Source organism: Lepidochelys kempii, chromosome 2 (genome assembly GCF_965140265.1).
Source record: "Lepidochelys kempii isolate rLepKem1 chromosome 2, rLepKem1.hap2, whole genome shotgun sequence".
Taxonomy (NCBI): Eukaryota; Metazoa; Chordata; order Testudines; family Cheloniidae; genus Lepidochelys; species Lepidochelys kempii.
Window position 1 is genome coordinate 89375831 of NC_133257.1, and position 19556 is coordinate 89395386.

A 19556-nucleotide genomic window follows, 5' to 3' on the forward strand; every position below is an offset into this window, starting at 1 on the left:
CCTAAGACCAGTTCAGATCCTATTATAAAAATGTCAAACTCATTTTTTGCATAAGTTCAGACTTTAATTTACTTCTTGTTGCTCTAAACCTTATTTACTTAGTGTAAAATGTTTGCATTATCCTATTTGAGAAAGTGTGTTATCCATTCAATTTTAGAACATAACACTCTGTTTATAAATGACTTACCTGGTTATTCTGGTCTGCGAGGTATCTCACCACAATAGGCAATAAGTATTTGGAAAAAGCATATGGTATTGAGGGCCTGTTTTCTTGACAAAACACAGCGATATGAGGGACCTGTTCCATCAGTTCTGCTCGCACAGTTGGCTCTGTAAGAATGTCAAAATAATATAAAATAAAAAAGGCATCGTATCTGCAATAATATTAAACTCTTTTTACAATGCTGTCCAGGTGAATCGCATCCTAATGTATTTATGCTAAAAAAACAGTTTGATGAGGTGACCACTACCCTTTTACAACCCAGGGTGCAGATTTTGGTTGCATCACTGAACCTGCTGACAGTCTGGGCCCAGATTTTTACTGCAAGGTGGCAAGAGAAAGAGAAGAAGGAAGCCCCCAAGTGCAAAAGAAGCTGTTTGCTATGGCACAGAAACAAACAGATCAGGCCATGATGCAGTTCCAGAACTCAAAATAGGAAGAACAGTTTGGGCACCAAACAAAATTTCAGCAGCTTCTACAGCCTTTGTGGGTGTGGTTAACCAAACAATAAAATCCAGACCAGAGGATTCCATGTGTGAGTGAGAGAAGCCAGTTGACAAGCTCCTAAGGGACCATACTGTGGATGAGTGGGAGAAGAGTGACAAGATACAGTATAACTGGGGCAAATACCTAATTGTTGAAAAAAAACTGAAATTGCATTAGCATTTCCAAATAAATCCCACCTGCACACTCACCCCTTTAGAGCTTATATTTTCCTGTTTACTCCAAGAAAAAAATAGAACAGTGAGAAAAGTAGATTAGCAGCATTTCCATCATTCAGAGTATGCACACAGTCCATAGAAGTAAATATGCAAAGACACATTTAAAACTAGGAATGTAGAAATTTCACATTTTCACTCCAATGGATGCCTAATAAGAACATCATCAAGTTATGATTCTCAGGTACACGGTGGCATCAAAATTGCATGCCAGCTAACAACAGCTCTGATCCCAACACGTACTGTTAGCAATATAAAATAGATGCCAAAGCACAGCAGAGTAAGCCATCAACATGCAAAGACGTGACGGGACCCTGATTTCTTGATACCTGGCTTCTCACTTCTTTGGTAATGTGACACTCTGATATACAGTAACTCCTCACTTAAAGTCATCCCGGTTAACATTGTTACGTTGCTGATCAATTAGGGAACATGATCATTTAAAGTTGCAGAGTGCTCCCTTATAATGCTGATTGGCAGCCACCTGCTTTGTCCACTGCTTGCAGAAAGAGCAGCCCGTTGGAGCTAGCTGGTGGGGGCTTGGAACCAGGGTGGACTGGCAGCCCCCCATCAGCTCCCCGCTCCCCTAAGTTCCCTGTACAACAGCAGCCCACCCAGCCCAGCAAGCTATCAGTTGCTGGGCCGTTGAGCTTTCCCTCCCTCCACTGCCGTGTGCTGCTTCTGACCTCTGCCTTGAAGCTGTTCCCAGGAGCCTCCTGCTTGCTGTGCAAGGGCGGGGCAGGGAAGAGGGGTGCTAATGTCAGGGTGTCCCCCTCCCCCCTGCTCCTTTACCTCATCTCCACAGAGCATGGCGGGGGACACAACAGGGCTCAGGACAGAGGGAGCTTGCTGGCAGCAGTTGCTGTCTCAACTTGCTGATCTACTTACAAATGCAATGTACTTAGAGTGGGGTCAGTGTATTTAAAGGGGCAATGCACATCTCTCTTTCTCTCACACACACACACACACACACACACAGTGTGTGTCTCTGTCTCTCTCTGCCATGCTGTCTCCCCTACCTCCATTCGTGCTGCTTGTAGAGTGAAAGGCTAAATTAACAACGCGTTAACCCTTGAGGGCTCAGCCGAATGCTACTTCATCATTCAGCAGTAAGGCATTCCCTGGGAAATATCCCACCCTCTGACTTCAGCACCTCAACCAAGCTTCACAATCATCATTGCTGTGTACAGTATTAAAACGTTTGTTTTAAACTTATACTGTGCATAATGTGTGTGTATATTTATAAAATATAGTCTTTTGTCTGGCGAAAAAAGGTCCCTGGAACCTAACCCCCCTATTTACATTAATTCTTATGGGGAAATTGGATTCGCCTAACATCGTTTCACTTAAAGTAGCATTTTTCAGGAACATAACTACAATGATAAGCGAGGAGTTACTGTATTGTCTCTGTGCATGTGCGCTTTATAAGGACATTATAGTGGATGGTGGTTTTTCTGTTATGTCACAAATCCAAAGATGGCAGCTATTCAAGTTCCACCTTTGAAGTTTTATGGAATTACCAGTCACTTCTTTCCTTTGAAGAAGGCACCTCTGCTCAAGCTACCAAGACAGCTAGGTTGTAGTGAAGTTTGATGGTGGGAGCTGAGGAATGGGAAGGGAAAATATATAGTCCTTCCTTCTCCATTAGTAAGAGGCTTTTTCAAATATAGTATGTGAGCTGAAATGGGATAGAGATATTTCACCTCCTCAAAGCAAGTGACAGAACACATCTTATGGAAAGGTGACTCCTCTCCACATCAAGGCAAAAACCAGAGCACTGTAAAAGCTTCACATTTACACTGTCACTCTTGCTTCACACATTCATTTGATTAGTAATGTCAAAATATTGGTGCATGAACCCCTTCAATTCCATGATACTGGTGGGATAGGGAGGACTTGTCTTGGGGGAAAGAGGACAAAACTCATACGGCGACACACCCGCCACCAAGATGACTCATTCAAGTTATTTGGGAGAGAAAAGAAAACCTGATTGGCTGTGAATTTAAGATATCTCAGATGAGACCCTGCTCAACAGAGCATCTAGTAGTGATCACACGATCACAGCAGCTCCTTTTGGAATTTTAATTTTTGCAATATTTAGAAATATTTTGTCTAAAATTCTGTTAGTGTTTAATAGTTATTCATTCTATTTTTCATTTATGTATATTTACATCATTTTTGTAGAGGAAGTGGGACACTTCTTGAGTTGATCTGAATATCTTCATATACTGGATTCACATCTCTCTGAAGATATATGGATCAAATTCAAATTGGGTATTTTGTACATCCTCAGTTTTAATAGACAGTGGGACATTACTGAATCCCAATACTCCATTTGCCTAGAAAACAACCTATTTCAGACTTAACCACTGGCTAAATCTGCCTCTCCAGAATTTTTCAATCCCTGTAGCTGCTGTTAGAGAATAGATTTGTTAAAACCATACATAATGAAAAGACAATACCTTCAAATTACAGTAATTTTGATGATTACAAATCTGTGTGTAATATTCTTTCATAGGTGTATAGTCTACATTTGTTCCTTCTTGGAAATTCACACATGAACTGTTCAGGTAAAGCCTATATGGCACTAACTTTTCTCATTTTGTTGAACACATTCACTGTAAATCTTATTATATAACATATAGCAATCATCAAAATAGAGTGGTCGTATAAAGCAGTCCTTATTCTAAGAGGGAGGATATTACTTATATTTAGTACTGACTAATTGCATGCTGCAATTAAACCTGAGTGAGCAAGACAAATTTTGCTATTTGCACTACTATATCCAGTGGTGGATAGAGCAAATCTAATGCTGCATAGTGTCTAGATTAGAAGCAAAGGTTCTGAGTGGTAAAATAATAAAATTTCTGCCTAGCAGTTCCATTTCTTCGTACTACACATTTAAAATGTATTTAGAAGTTAGAAAATACTTTTGTGCATTCTTCCTAAGAGTTCATTTTTTGGCCTTAAGAAAGTCCCAACATAATCAAGTTGGTTGGCTGTTCTGACTATTGGACTGTGAAGAATACAAGTGCAAATTAACAGTTTTGGGCTGCTTAGTTTCTCTTCATATGACATTACTAAGCCCTTGTATAAGAGAAACAAAATGTCTTTAAAAAGAAGATTCTCTGGACACACGTACAAATCAAAAAACTATACAATCAAACAAATGCCTAAAAATAAGACCCTAAAAATCCTTTCGATGTATTAAATCTGAACTTTCATCAGAACTGATTTAGTGAACATTAACAGATTTAAAAAAAAGCTTAGACTTCAGTTTACTGATTGAGTGCACATTTTTGGCAGTACAAACAATGTCAGTGAGCCAAGCAGCCATTAAGGAGGAAGAGAAATTGAGCAGCCAAAGAGACTATGCATTTCAATACATTATATAAGCACAACAAAATGTTTAAATAATTTAAAATTTATAATTAAAAAAATTCAGTATATGCAAATTGTAAAGTTTACAGAGTAGCATTATAGTCACAGCTGACAGCACCAGCTACTATTGATGTTGCCTGATACTTCTCAATAATGAGATCTTGTTTTTCAGTTGCTTATAAAACTTTGCCAAACTTGAACTCGTTGGGATGAAATTATTCACTTTGATTGTCTGCCTCAGGGTGCATCTGAAGTAGTGCATTTTTTACCCACGAAAGCTTATGCCCAAATAAATCTGTTAGTCTTTAAAGTGCCACCAGACTCCCTGTTTCCTCAGGGTGAATATTTTTGGAAAATTTTAGTCAAAACTGTTCAGCAGTTTCCAAGAAATAAGTTTGGGGAAAATATGTTGTTAGTACTCATGTTAAAAATTCTGGCCCCTCTTCTTTGAAAAGCTCTTGCTTCCCTATGCTTCGGGGGCAGGGACTTCACATTTGGCAGGGAAGGGGCCTTTGTACTAGTAGTGTGCCTTTTGCCATCCCTGTGAAAATCCATGCTAAATTATGAGCCTTTGAGAAATCTCAGTTTGCACATGCTCAGTACAGACATCTGAGATTTTTAGCTGCTAAAAATCAAAGATTACATGTTCACTAAGCATGCCCAGTGCCTCTCAGAGCTCCGAGCACTGACCAGACTGTGACTGAACATGTTCCAACCTACTGCTGATCAGATCGTGTTTGCACAATTCCCACAGAGCAACTGATCATGCTCCTGCCCAGGACTACAGGGGAGTAGTCACACTTTCCCTATAATAGCTACTCTGAGCCAGAATGGAGCCAGCCACCGGAACTGAGAGCAAGGAGCCTGCCCTTCCTGTGCTCTCAATGGTCACCCTACTGGCACCCATGCAGCATGGAAGACGCTGATTCAAATGCAGGACAAAAGCCAGAATAGTAGGAAGGGAAAGGGCTAAAACGGGACAAAGACTCTGCTAAACTGGGACTCAGGAGGTGTGAGGGGGAAACTGTGCCTAGGAGTTGGAAGGGTGGGACTGGCTGGTCAAGGAGGCTGGGAACTCGGTGGAGATGGGGAGGCTAGGACTGGAAGCTGGTGATGGAAATAAGAGATGACAACTGGGAGTGGGAGATGGACACAGATTTGGATGAAAAGCGTACGTGGAGATAAGGAGGGATATTGGGACTGGCTAGACAAAGCGAATTGGAACAGGAACCAGTCGGGGGGATCAGGGGGGCAGGAGAGACGATGGAGACGGAAATATTTTTTTTTCACAGGACCACAACCTCATTCAGTGCACAGGAAGGTACTGCTCTGGAGAAGAATCAGAGCTGTGTAGTAAAGAAGACTTGTCTGTCGGATCCATGCCTCATTTGTTGCAGAAGATGGAAAGCATGTAGTGAATACAGCAGATCGCAGGCAGAGAAAGTATGATCTCATGGTTAAGGCAGTTGAATGACATCTTGGGAAACTGGTTTCTTTCCTGCCTCTGCTACAGAATTTCTATGTGATGCTATGCAAGTCACTTAAACCAAAATATCCGCAGCTTGCCACTAACTGAGTGTTCTTCATTTTGTGGGTGCCCAGCTCAAGATCCTGGGTCCAGATCTGCAGGACTGCTGAACACTCACAGCAGCAACTGAAGTCAATGGGAGCTACGTTTTCAATATATAAAGTGCTATATAATGCTAATTATTCTGGAAAACATGGTCCTATTGGCTACCAAAAATGTTTGGATACTTAATCTCTTCAGGCCTCAGCACCCCATCTGTAAAATGGGACTTGATACTATGCCCTAACCTCCCAGGGTATTGTGAAAATAATAATATAATATAATAATATATATATTATATATATATTATATTAATTATAATATATATAATAATATAATATAATAAATTTGTTAATATTTGTGAAGCACTCAGAGATTATAGTTATAAGAGTCATAGATAAACCCATGATAAAACTAAAAATTCTGTATTCAGAGCAGGGTTTCAATAGCCACACACGATAAAGCAAAATACTGAAAATCTTCTCATTAAGTTAGCACCACTTTATTCCGTGCTCTGAATGAGGCAAGGATCCTGTAGAAAATATAGTATGTGATCATGTAATTAAACACTGTATCAAAATGTCCATGCACAAGGGGGACAAAATAAGGTTGTTCAGGCAGCCTTAATTCTGGCATTTCCTAATTTCGGAGAGCTTGACTTTACAACCTTAATAATGCTCTTTTAATGTAGTTTTGCATGTAATTAAGTGTAATCATTTAACAGCATAGTTAATAATTAAATATACATCATATATACAATACTATTTCTATGCGAGAACCTTAAACTTCTAAGTTCCCTGACACTCATTTTTAAGGTCTCAATTCTACAAAGCACTTAAGCACATGTTTAAGTGCCTTGCTAAAAATGGACCTAGATGCACAATCTCAATCTTACATTAGTACAGCTTTTTGCATTATAGTTCCTAAAACTGTACTAACAAAAACAATACCAAAGATGAAAAGACAAAAATATCCACCCCTCCCTCATTCTCCCCACTTTCACTTCTCCGCCTCCTCCTACTACTACTTAACTTTGTCCTATGGCAGCCTAAAGATAGATTTCTTTATATCACAGTAAACTGCAATGGCTGTTATTACTATTTCTATAAAATACAAACCAATTTACCAAACAGAACCAAATAGTAACCAAACAGAAACAAATAGTTTAGTCATCATCACAAATTAAGATTATGGAGGCACTGGCTAAAGTTATTACTCAGTTAGACTGCAAGGTCTTCAGGACAAGAACCATATCTGTGTTTTATGTTTGCACAGGGCTTAGTTCAACGGGCCCAGTCTGCTAGGTGCTAACACAATACAAATAAATAATAAAGTTGGGCTGAGATTTTTATTTCAATCAGCATTAAAAATTTCTACTTCAAACTTTAATGATTGCATTTAGACTCCAAACAACACAATAAATCTGCAGAGGATGATTACATTTTCCATAACATTTGTTTAGAAAAATAATTCTCTACCTTTGTCAGGGGAAACATTTTAAAATGCTCCTTTTTTAAATTTTGTCACCTGAAAGTATATCTTTATGAAGTGGGTTTTTTACCCATGAAAGCTTATGCCCAAATAAATCGGTTAGTCTCTAAGGGGCCACTAGACTCCTTGTTATGCTTTATCCTAATATCTCATAGATTGGCTACTTTTCAAGCTTTACACTTAAGTCTTTTATATTTATTTTTCTCATTTATCAAAACTCAATTTAGCTCCACCAAGCTCTCATGTGTTCTGCAGCTGTTTAGTCATGGAACTGTACTCCAGAATTTAAATTTTTTAAGTTGTTTCTAATTTTCCTGGATGTGAACTTGACAAGATGATTCAAGTGTAAACTGATATAGTTTTGTCCTCCCCAGTTTGCAAACCGCCTTCTACAATTACAGTAGAACCTCAAAGTTACAAACAGACCAGTCAACCACACAACACACCTCATTTGGAACTGCAAGGGTGCAATCAGGTAGCAGAGGACCTCCCCCCCCCAAAAGCAAATAAAATACAGTACTGAGTTAAACATAAATATTAAAAAAATAAGGGAGAGCAGCATTTTTCTTCTGCATAGTAAAGTTTCAAAGCTGTATTAAGTCAATGTTCAGCTATAAACCTTTGAAAGAACAACCATGTTTTGTTCAGAGATACAAACATTTCAGAGTTACGAACAATCTCCATTCCAAAGGTGTTTGAAACTCTGAGGTTCTACTGTACTCTGCAAAGTGTGAATTGCCCCAATCATCTCAAATGAGTTGGGAATGTTGACACTGCAATATCCTGGGAACCACACTACACTGCATAGAACACTGTAATTCTCATTTTTAAATCTGAATTAACTATTTCACCATTGATCATTTTAAACAGAAACATTAATCTAAAGTGCTTATCCCAAAAGCCAGAAGTGACTTTCACATCTCCTTATGACAGGTTTCAGAGTAACAGCCGTGTTAGTCTGTATTCGCAAAAAGAAAAGGAGTACTTGTGGCACCTTAGAGACTAACCAATTTATTTGAGCATGAGCTTTCGTGAGCTACAGCTCACTTCATCGGATGTGCCTCAACTGGTCCCTCCTACTGAGCAGCCAAAAAGCTCCAGTGTTCCCTAACAACTTTTACAACGGAGTTGGGTATTAACATGTTAAATCAATGCACATGCCCAGTGACCCGATACTTGTTCACACAGACTTTAACATTACACATATGCCAACAGGAAACATATCTTAACCTAGCTGAGGGTTAGGTTCTGATTGCATTGTGGTTATGAGGCACTGAATGTGTGCACCGTAGTTATTTATGTGTTGCACTGAAATGGAGTTGTGGACCAGAGGAGTCTTAGGGTTTGTCTACAAGGGGAAACTGACTGGCGTAGCTATTCTGGAATAACTCCCCATGTGGATGTTATTGTGAAAAAAACAGTAACTTCGTTCTGGAATAGCGTCCACATGAAGAGCTTTTTCACAATATCTATACCGGTCAATATCTCCCATATAGGTAGATGCAGCGTGAGTGTATTTGGTTATCACGAGGTTTGGGTGGTAATAATGTATGAGAACTGAAGTTATTGTAGGTGTTAATGCTGCCACAACTGGTGATTTCCTTCATCTCTGTTGAAGAAACTCATTTGAAAACTCTTAACTCCATGTAATTAAGTTTTTTGCACAGGATATATTTATTGATTTGCATAAAAGCTTCTGTTCTTAATTAGATACCATCTTCTGATGAAACACACTTATCAAACAATGCTGGTTTGTGTGTGTTATGTATTCGAAGGCTGGCTAGGCAGTGTGGGGAGAAAGACGACACCTCTTGAAAGTACCTCTCCCTGCACAACCACCACCGATGTACTGAGCTTCACATTAAGAGGTATAAAATTTCCAGCACTGCAAATCACAATGGCCACTTGTCAAGAGCCTGAGGGCAGAATCTAATTTGCATATATATTTATATCGTTTACATGAACTGTGTCAGTTTGTATTGTGTCATGATACAGTTAGACTAATTTAAACAGTAATAAATTTAATCAAATCTTAAAGCTTTATTCCCTACTCTCCTTCAATCTGGTATACACTCTCTTTCATATACCATTTTCCTCCTCTCTCTTTCCAATACTCTCTCTCCTCTTCCTTCCAACTCTCTCCCATTATACTTCTTAATCCCCACCCTGCCTCTTAATCTCTCACTCACTTCCCCCTCCCTTTCATCTGTCCCTCTATCCCACACAGACTTTGCTAGGGCTGTATTCAATAAAAAAAAATGGACTAGGTGAAAGTCTATCGCAGCCTGAAGACAGAGCTTGCTCCTTTCTTTTCAGGTATGCCATCAACACAGACAAGACCTCAGTCTGCTCCTTCAGGCTGCCAGCTGTGATGCTTTGCTCTTTCCACATGCCTTGCTAACCAACCAGGAGTGGACCAAACTAGGGACTACCAGTTCAAGGAGAGAATTTTTGCTAGTAACTACCAAGTGAGAGGGACTTTTGGCAGGGGAAGGAGATGCTGAAGCAATTAGGGAAGGAAGAGGACTTTCTGACAAGTTGAAGATGGAGTGTAAGGGTGCGGAACTGCTGGCAGCTGGGATGGGGACACATAAGCACTTCAGTTATTCCAAAATCTTAAGGACAATGTGAGCTGCAGACTAAAAGAAACATTACTAAGCTGTCAGCAAGCTATGAATCAGTATCTCAACTGTTACTTAAAGTGGGCTTTTCAACATTACTTTTGACATCCATACATGTTTTCAGAAATATTTAGTGTCATCCCATAAATCTGCTTAAGAAAAAACTCTGATAGTCATTTCTGAGTACAGCAATTATATGCACAGTATGCACAAATCTGGAATGATGGCAGACAAGTTATTTATATTCGGCTTACTATATGTTACTTGATTAATTATGGTTAAAAGAATTCTAGGCTTGATTACAGCCTCAAAATTAGTCTCATGATAAGTTTTTGGAAAACTTTAAGTTTATCAAGTAAGTTGTATTTGAGACAGATGTATGTAGAAAACTAACTAGTTCATCACTCTGGTGACAGTGTTCTAACAATCTCGGTGTTTGGTGAAATATATAATATCTTTCCAGCAGGAGACTTTCATCTCCAACCTGCCATTCCCCCCCATAGCCCTTTAAAAAGGTTTATTACATTAGTAGTTTTTATAATACCCTAAATATACATGGTACTTTCCAAAAATAGACGAAGATACAGTCCCTGTCTTATAGATGTTACAACTGAAAGGGGCCCAGTGCTACAGGCATTCTGCAACATTCACAACAACTTCAATGGGAATTGAAACGTTAACTTCAAAAGGGAGTTAATGGCACTCCATGGACACTGGACCTGCAGCATCAGGCTCCATGTTTGATAAACGAAACATAAGATGTTACAAAAATAACAGAGGTAGGGACAGTATCATGATTATTGATGAGGTAGAGAAGTACAATTATCCCCATTTTACAAAATGGCAAAAGGAGGCACAAGTGACTTGTCCATGCCCACAACGGAGATGGTGGCAAAGCTGGGATATTACCCCTGAATCCCAGTCCAGTGGCTTCACTGCAATACTAACTTTCACAAGGGTGAATACATTACACTTTACAAGAGTGTTGGGAGGACAAATCAATTAACGGTTGTAAGGCATTCAGATGCTATGGTGATGGGCTTCACATAAGTGCATATGTATACACAAGGCAGATTCATGTTTCCACATTAACTGCTATTCGCGCTTTTTATTTAAGAACTAGGGGAACAAAAGCTGAAAAGTAGCAAATTCGGAAGAGGAAATACGTTTACCACACAAAGTATAATTAGTCTGTGGAACTCTTTACCACAAGTTGTCAGCGAGGTCAAGAGCTTAGCAGGATACAAAAAACAAACTAAATGTTTGTGTGTGTAACAATACCTTCTGCCCGACACACACACCCTCCCCACAATTATGGTAGTAAATATTAAAAAAAACAAAAAAGAACTTTGGAAGGAATAGAAACCCTCAAACTTTGGGACGGACACCAAACTCTAAACTACTGGGGGTTAGGAGGAAACCTTCCTTGGGGCAGATTAATACACATCTGCCTACTACCCGGTTTCCTCCTCTAAAGCAGATGTTACTAGCCATTGGAGATAGGATACTGGACAAGACAGATCATTGGTCTGATCTCGTATGGCAATTTCTGTGTCCTTAGAGTAAGAATTTTTATAATAAAAATCATATTTTTACTCATTATTCTTGTACTCAAATGCAGGCACACAGCTGAACCATTTTGGTTCAAACTTTAAAAAAACCTAGAGACCATGACTAGAAAATTTCAGCCCAATAGCGGACTTAACATTAGAAGTATCTAAAGATATGGGTTTGTAATGGAAGTTATTAGACAACCTTAGTATAGGTCAGTAGTTCTTTTGTACTGGTGACCCCTTTCACATAGGAAGCCTCTGAGTACGAGCCCCCTTATAAATTAAAAACAGCTTTTTATATATTTAACACCATTATAAATGCTGGCGGCAAAGTGGGGTTTGTGGTGAAGACTGACAGCTCGCGACCCCCCCCCCCATGTAATACCCTCGCGACCCCCTGACGTGTCCCGACCCCCAGTTTGAGAACCCCTGGTATAGATGTTTCTAGCACTCCAGCTGTAATACCTATATATTGATTACCAATAGCTAAGGCTACGTTTTAGTCACGGGTATTTTTAGTAAAAGTCATGGACTGGTCATGGGCAGTAAACAAAAATTCACAGCCTGTGACTTGTCCAAGACTTGTCCTATTTACCCCTAACTAAGCTTGGGCTGGGGGACCGCAAGTGCTCTCGGGAGGACGGTCTGGGGGTGCTGCAGGTGATGCAGAGGGGGAAGCGACTGGTGGGTTGGCCCAGAACCCCTGCTGGTGGGGAGGCAGGCGGCAGTGCGCGGCCATGGATCCCCCACTGATCCTTGGGGGGGAAGAGGGTTGGCGGGGCTGGCAGATTCCCTATCTGACTTTGCTCATCTCCCCAAAAGTGGATGGGATGTCCCTGCAGCTCCTAAGAGGAGGGAAGGCTGGGGGCCTCAGCTCACTGCCTCCGCCCCAAAGGGGCGCAGTGGCCTAAGAATGCCCCAGCAGTGGCCGGTGTGGTTGGCCCAGGGGCTATCTGATCTGCTTGGGCAGCCCTGAAGCTAGCCACGCTGGCCGCTACAGAGGTCACCGAAAGTCACGTAAATCCTCCGTGATAGACACACAGCCTTACGAATAGCACTGGTGGGGGACTCTCACTCAACTATGCAACATTCAATGCAAGTCCCTGTTTCTGTCTTCAAACTTAATTATACAATATACACACAATAAAAAGAACTGCCTCAGTTTCTCATTTGAGCCAGCTGACAGATGGTAAAAATCAGAAGAAAACCAATCATCATGGTTCAAGTGTGACAGTGATGGAAATCAGCTGTCAAAAAATGAGAAGTTGTCTACATTAGTTTAGTCTAATTTCGCAGCAGTTCACGTGCTAATGGGCTTTTCTTGATACTTAGGCTTGGTTCTGGTATAATTCTAACAATGAAGCCAGAGTACCACCAGATAAGAGATTTGAGTCAAACTAAGCAAGTCCAAAGCACAAATAAATTAAAATTTTCAATTGTTTATAAGTTTTACAAAGCAAGTTTAGAAAATAACTTAAGTCACAAAAATACCACTTCTTACCATACAAAATTAGTAATTTTATTTAATGCTGCAGTGTAGATTGAAAAGATACAAGTATTTATACTCTCTTTTACCAGCTTCATCAAGACAGATCTATTTCCATTTGTAACTAGTTTTGTTTTAAGATGCACAATGAATGTTCAAATTGACTGTCTTAAAGAAACAGGTTACGGCCTGATATTACAGCTGTACCATGCATGAAACTCACAATGAAGTTAATGGCAGTATTATTCACAGAGCAGCTGCAGAATCAGGCCTACAGTATGACAAAACTAGTAGCACTGGAAACTGAAATTTTACAGTGCACAAAAAGCTTGAAATGCTGCTTTTGCTAACTAGCCAAATACCAGTCCAGACCAAAAATACACTACTCTTGCTATAGGAAACAAAGCAGATTTGAGCTCAGGTCTCAGTACTCCATCTTTCTTCTACAAACGGATATGTCAAATTGACAGTTATGCATGAAAGCTTTAGGCTGAAAACTTGCTCATCACTATAGCAATAAAGACTGCTGATATTACTGCACAAAACGTACATAGCTCTTCATGAAGCTATTTTCCCACAGACACATCTGTCCTATTTTCAGATATGCTGAGAACCCAAAATTAACCTGAGGGCTTACGAGATGCTAGTGCTCAGCACAGTTGGAAAAACAAAAATAGGCAAACTGCTGCTATAGATACATAGATTTCAAAAGCAAAACCAAATCGGAAAGTGTCCAAGAAACAATGGTTTACCACTATTTTGTATATATTGAAATATATATATATTTTAAAATAGCACGATCATCTTATTATTACTCAGAATGGCTACTTATCTGTCAATAACATTTGCTCATATAAACATCAAAAACATGCATTATAAATTAACATGGTAGCCCTTGGTAGAACTATTTGTCTTGAAAAGCATGTGTTCTGTGATTCTGGAAGAAAGAAAAGGAGTAAGGGAGATGAAGACCAAAAGCAATTTTCTCCTCATGTTAGATCTACACAGGTTTCTCAAACTCCCACAGCATTCCTGCTGTAAAGTATAAATAATGTTTGTGCCTCCTGTGATGTCAGGCCTCTCTTGCTGCTGAAATCATCCTCCTCTCTTGTTACTTCAACCGCAGCATCACCTCTCCAGATGTGAATATCTCCATAACTTTCTGTTTCTTACCACATCAATTTCAATATACACATCCTCACTTAGAAAGCCTTACATATATTTTACTGCACCTACTTCCCTGCTCTCATTTTTCCTTATTCAACCCCATCCCCTACTCTCTTCCCACTCCTTTTGCCTCACTATTCCATTTTCTTCCTTCTATGCTTGACTTCACATCTCAAACATCCAAAAGTATCAATATGCTCCATCAGCAAAGCCCTCTCCCCACCTTCAAATTCCTCCTAAAGCCCCTACTACTACAAGAAAAAAAAATCCTTCCTTCCACCCTATCAACAATTCTCATGTCCTCCTTTACTTCAGCAGTTTGTGGTATAATGTGATTGATTTGACCAACATAGGGCCTGAACCTGCAAGACCTCTGCCTGTGAAACTCCTATTGAAGCCTATGGGAGTTTTGCACAGAAGGTTTACAGGATTAGGCTCCCTTCAATTGTCAGCTCTTCAGGGCAGAGAATGTATCTTCATCTACAAATTGCAAAGTACCATGTAAATTTGGGATACCTGATTATATAATATAAACTTTTGTTGAGATCTACTAATGAAAAGCACTATAGATGAGTTACGAATTATTAGCTGTTTTCGTAAAGTGCTACTGAAACAAGCAGCAGGGGAGGGGAAGAAAGACTCCTGAGGGAAAAAAAAAAAAAAAATCACAAAATACATTACGGAATTCTGAAGGCCTATTTTAAATATGGAAGGGGAAGAAAAACACACTGATCTAATGTTAAAAGCTTTGATCTTCCTCCATTAGCCCATTAGGATCTTTCATACTACATACCTGAATCATCAGCTAATCTGCTGATTCTCTCCAGCACAGCAATACAATCTCTCTCATCATCGCTGACTTCCTTCAAAGTGTCCAGCAAACTTCGAGCCACCATTTGCCTAGTTCATAAGAGAATAAATATCATACAATTTTTGGAAGCAGTAACTTAACATTTTTGATTACTCAATATTTTTGGGGGTGAACAAGTTTTCTAACCAGACCATAAAAACGGATCTAAATAATTTTAAATTAATAACTTTAGTTAAAATAATCTTAAAAATACCCTAAGGATTTTTAGAGCTATGATAAATATCTGAACTATTAACATTAAATGTAAAAAGCTGAATTAATGTTAATATCCTTCAATTTACAAGGACAAGGGAAATCAAAGGGGACGTCAACAACCTGGGATTATTCCCCATCCTCCAGGTGCGGGGGGGTGGGGGGTGGGGTGTTGACAGAGTCAGATTTTCGTCCTCAACTCTGAGCTCCCCTACTTGGCTGAGGCAAGGTGAGGCGAGACTCTTGCTTTTAAACAGTTTTTGATACAACTCCAGGTTTTATTTCCACTAATGAAAGTATGAGAACTCAGTAAAGACTAACTATAGCCAAATTAAAGATAACCAACGCTGCATTTTGTACCAAGTTATATACATGCACCATGAAAATAAAAACGGAACACATGTACAGCTCTGTTTATGCTTGAATAAGAGATATGAAGCATTCATGTAAATCAGAACCACCTTATCCACTACTTTTAACTCATGACATTTTTATACTGAACCCAAAACATCTCAATATTGACACTACAGACTAGACTAGAAATTTAAAGGACAAGATCCAAGTTTTAACTAAAATTGTAATTTGTTAGTGACATGGATGGCTCTAAATGGGATGTGTTCAGACAACATGGTTAAAGACTGGTTAGTAATTGTAGCCACTACCAACTTTCCTCCTTGTAAGCAGGCTACTCTGGCATATGATTTTCTTTCTTAAACCAGTTTCACACTTTTTGGCAGTATAGATGGGATATACACAACTATCACAAGTTTGGATGGTCCTCTATCTCTCTATATAGTAAGAAAACTCGGACAAGAGTGCATTGCCCCCACAGGCTGCTTGTTCTTTGTGCATGTCCTTCAAGCTACCTATCCCATTCCTGACACAGTAAGGGATAACCACCTAGATATTCCCAGAATGGACTGGTACAAACATAGTGATGTAGGTGTGGACAGAAAGTTTGTTGACAAATGGGAGGGCCAGGAAAAAATTCAGCTGTGCAGACAATTCAACCACATAATTAAAACTAGATCACATAAGTGTGTCACACACTGGTTGTATTTCTCACATACACAGGGCCTTAGGAACTTTGCAATTCATTTAACTGGAGCCAGGAAAATACAGACCATTTCCATGAATGTAAAGCCTCAACATTAACAATCATTTAAAACTTTCTAGAATTAAAAGTGGTAAACTTTTCCACAATATCAAAAGTAATCCATCCACATTACACACTAACCATCTGCAAAACTGTTTTAAATGAAAAAGAATCTTTTAAGAAACTATTTTCTTGTATATTTTCTTTAAAAATACAACAAACTGTAGAAACTCTTCACTTTTTCCAAGTCTGCTCTTGAAATGAGATCACCCATGCCAAGTTTCAACCTGGAAAAAGTGTTATACATCTCTAAATAGAGAAACAGCTAATAAAAATATGCTCATTGACTATAATGGAACAAAAATATTCCAGCTTGATCAGGATTCATGGTTCGTTCAAACTTTTTATAATCAAATGACCAGAAGTATCTATGTAGTGCTCATAAAAGGGTAAATTTACCCTAAAAACTCAGCTTTTGCTTAAGAAACTCTGTGAGGGATATAAATGACCTCCCTTTCTTTAACTAGCAGGCAAGCAACAGGCTTCACCTGCCATCGCCCAGCCCTACCACTGCCACTCTGTATCCTTTCCCCAAGGTTTCATTGACCACTGGAACCCTGGACAGAGAATCATAGGGAAAGAATGATTACTTTCCCTGCAGTGCATGGTTCTTCAATATATTGTACTCAGTGTGGATCCTACTGTAGAATGGACATGCACCTCATGCACAAAAGATTAATATCTTCTAAATAGCTCGGTCCTTTGACACCATTTATGCACCCTATGCCTCCCTGTGGTCCCACACAAGGGCATAAAGGGAAGGACAGCCAAGACCCTCCCTCAATTCAAAACCCATAGTTGCTTAGGACTCCCTAAAGTGGGTATTGAGGATGGGTCACGAGAGCCACGCTGACTACACCTTGGGAGTGGGATGGACTCAGTGTCACTGTAGGTAAGTAACTGTTCATTCTTCTTCAATTATGTGTAACTGGTGACTGGAAAGCAGTGGCCTCACTGGATGGTGGGAACGAGGAATTTCAGCTATATTACTCAAAATAATGATTGAAGTGCTGCTCTCCCAAACTCAGCATCTGACCTAGTTGCTAAGTCAAGGATGTAATGTTTGACAAAGGTCAGGGAGTTGCCCAATGTTGCTACCTTGCAGATCTCAACACATTCCTGAAGCAGGCAGAAGAGAATGCCTGTATCATGGAGGAGTGAGCCTTGACATTTGGAAGAGAGGGTGGCCAGAAATCTGATAAAAAAAGATGGAAATACTGTGCATGATACATACAGATTCTCTATGATGAGATGGCCTGGCTTTTCAAAGGGATGGACGTAACCAGAAAGAGGCAAGGGGATAGGCTTAAAAGGCTTGGCCCTGTCAATATAATAGAGTATGGCTCTGGAAATGTTCATAGTACTTAGCTTCTTTTATCCTGTATCCAGTCAGATTTTGGGCAGACTGATTGATTGAATAGTTTAGGTGGAATTCTGAGACCAATTTAGGAATGAACCTGGGATGCAGATATAGCACAATTTGTCCCTGTGAAAGGACATATAGGCAGGTCCAAAGTCGGATCTCTAACCAGTGGTTAAGCATGCAGAAGACTTTTGAGAAACTTGGATACAGTTGGGGGTACAATGGAGCATGACTGAACCACAGAGTGATGTACTGATATTCTTGCGAGGTGAACCATGAGAGCAGGCCAGCATGCTTTAAGTGTGGCATGTAGTTGACAATCTTAGGTATCGGGGCTTCTATCAGGTCCAGACTGCATTGGACTGTCCATATGGAGAACTTCTTCCATTTCAAAGAGCACCTCTTTCCTGTATATGACTTTCTGCTCTGTATGAGAATTTCCTGAATTGCTGGAAGCAGTCTTTGTCATCAGTGGTCCATCAGCCGATATTCAAGTCATCAGGTACAATGACAGTAGGCGTGGGTGCAGAATCTGACCACGATTCTGTGATATTATGCCTGGGCAGCCTGGGAGATGGATGGAGTGCCAAATGGACACCTGCAATAGGTCTGAAAGCCAAAACTGCTTCAGCCAGTAAAGCATTCTGAGGATGAATGTGGCCTTGCTCCTTCTGACCTTGGCTATCAACCTGGGGATCGGGGGAAAATTGGCAGAAGTAGATTCAGGACTTGAGTCTATTGTTGCAGGAAGCAGTCTGGCAATGAAACAGGGCATTTTATTCCTCTGGAGCAAAAAGTTTGGGTATTTGGCACTGTTCTTGGTGGTGAAAACATCAATGGTAGAAATCTCAAATTGACCAAATAGCAGCTCTGTGATGGATTTCCACAGCAACCACCCATTGTTGGCTACTGCAGGTCTGCTCAAGAAGTCTGTTAGGTTGTTGCTGATTTCTGGAAGAGAATGAGCCAATGGAGTTATCCCATTTGGGCAGCATGTCACGGCTTGATGGCTTCCTATCAAAGGGGTAATGAACCAGCTCCTCCCTGCGTATTTACATAGCGTATTGAGCATCAAGATCTGTACCACTGAGTTCCATAGGAGAGTAGAAAATGCCATACAAGCCAGTCTATGGGCATAAGCTCCAGGATGTTTATGTTTCAAGTCATCTTGGGACCAGGTTCCCTGGACCTACAAATGGTTTAGATGGGCTCCCTATCCTGTTCCTGGTGTGTCTGTAATGAGTATCATTGTCAAAGGGGGCAGAGTATTGAACTTCCTTTCGTTTGTTCTTGGGGTTTAACCACCAACTGCGCTCTCTCAAAACTTGGAGTAAGACTGTGACCCTCTTGCTCATGTGTGTTTGGACAAAAAGTACTATCCCCTCAGCCAACGTTGTAGAGACCAAAGGTGAAGTTTGGAAAGTGGTGTCATTTATGTGCACACCAACGAGTGGCCTAGTAGACCTCAGCAAGTCTACACTATCATAACTGGACTTGACTTTAGGTTGTTTATTATTGATCAGAAAGAGTGGAACCTGTCCTTTGGAGATAGGCTTTCACCAATGGAGAGTTGATTGTAGCTCGTATGAACTCTATCATTTGTGATGGAATGAGACAAAATTTAGACTCCTGCCTCTGATCAGCCAATTGTCTAGGTACAGGTAAACATGAATGTTCTCTCTCCTTATGTGTACTGCTGCTAATACCATTAGGCAATTTGTCAAGATCATCGATCCCATGGAAAGTTCAAATGGCAGTGCCTTGTACTG

At 40.0% G+C, this 19556-nt stretch overlaps 1 protein-coding gene across 13 annotated transcripts in view; it reads right to left on the reverse strand.

Annotated features, from left to right (window-relative positions):
• The window catches only part of PPP4R1 (protein phosphatase 4 regulatory subunit 1), a 90129-nt gene that overhangs the window by 44529 nt on the left and 26044 nt on the right, over positions 1 to 19556 (reverse strand). For 12 of the 13 annotated variants that reach the window (XR_012157257.1, XM_073331581.1, XM_073331582.1 and 9 more), the window contains 2 exons: positions 14999 to 15105; positions 188 to 330 (listed from right to left, as the gene is read on the reverse strand). Coding sequence is in view for 12 of the 13 variants with exons in the window: in XM_073331581.1 (XP_073187682.1) it covers positions 188 to 330; positions 14999 to 15105 (250 nt within the window). In the remaining variant the exon portion in view is untranslated. The remainder of the gene's footprint in view (positions 1 to 187; positions 331 to 14998; positions 15106 to 19556) is intronic. The other variant, XM_073331591.1, reaches the window with a different exon arrangement.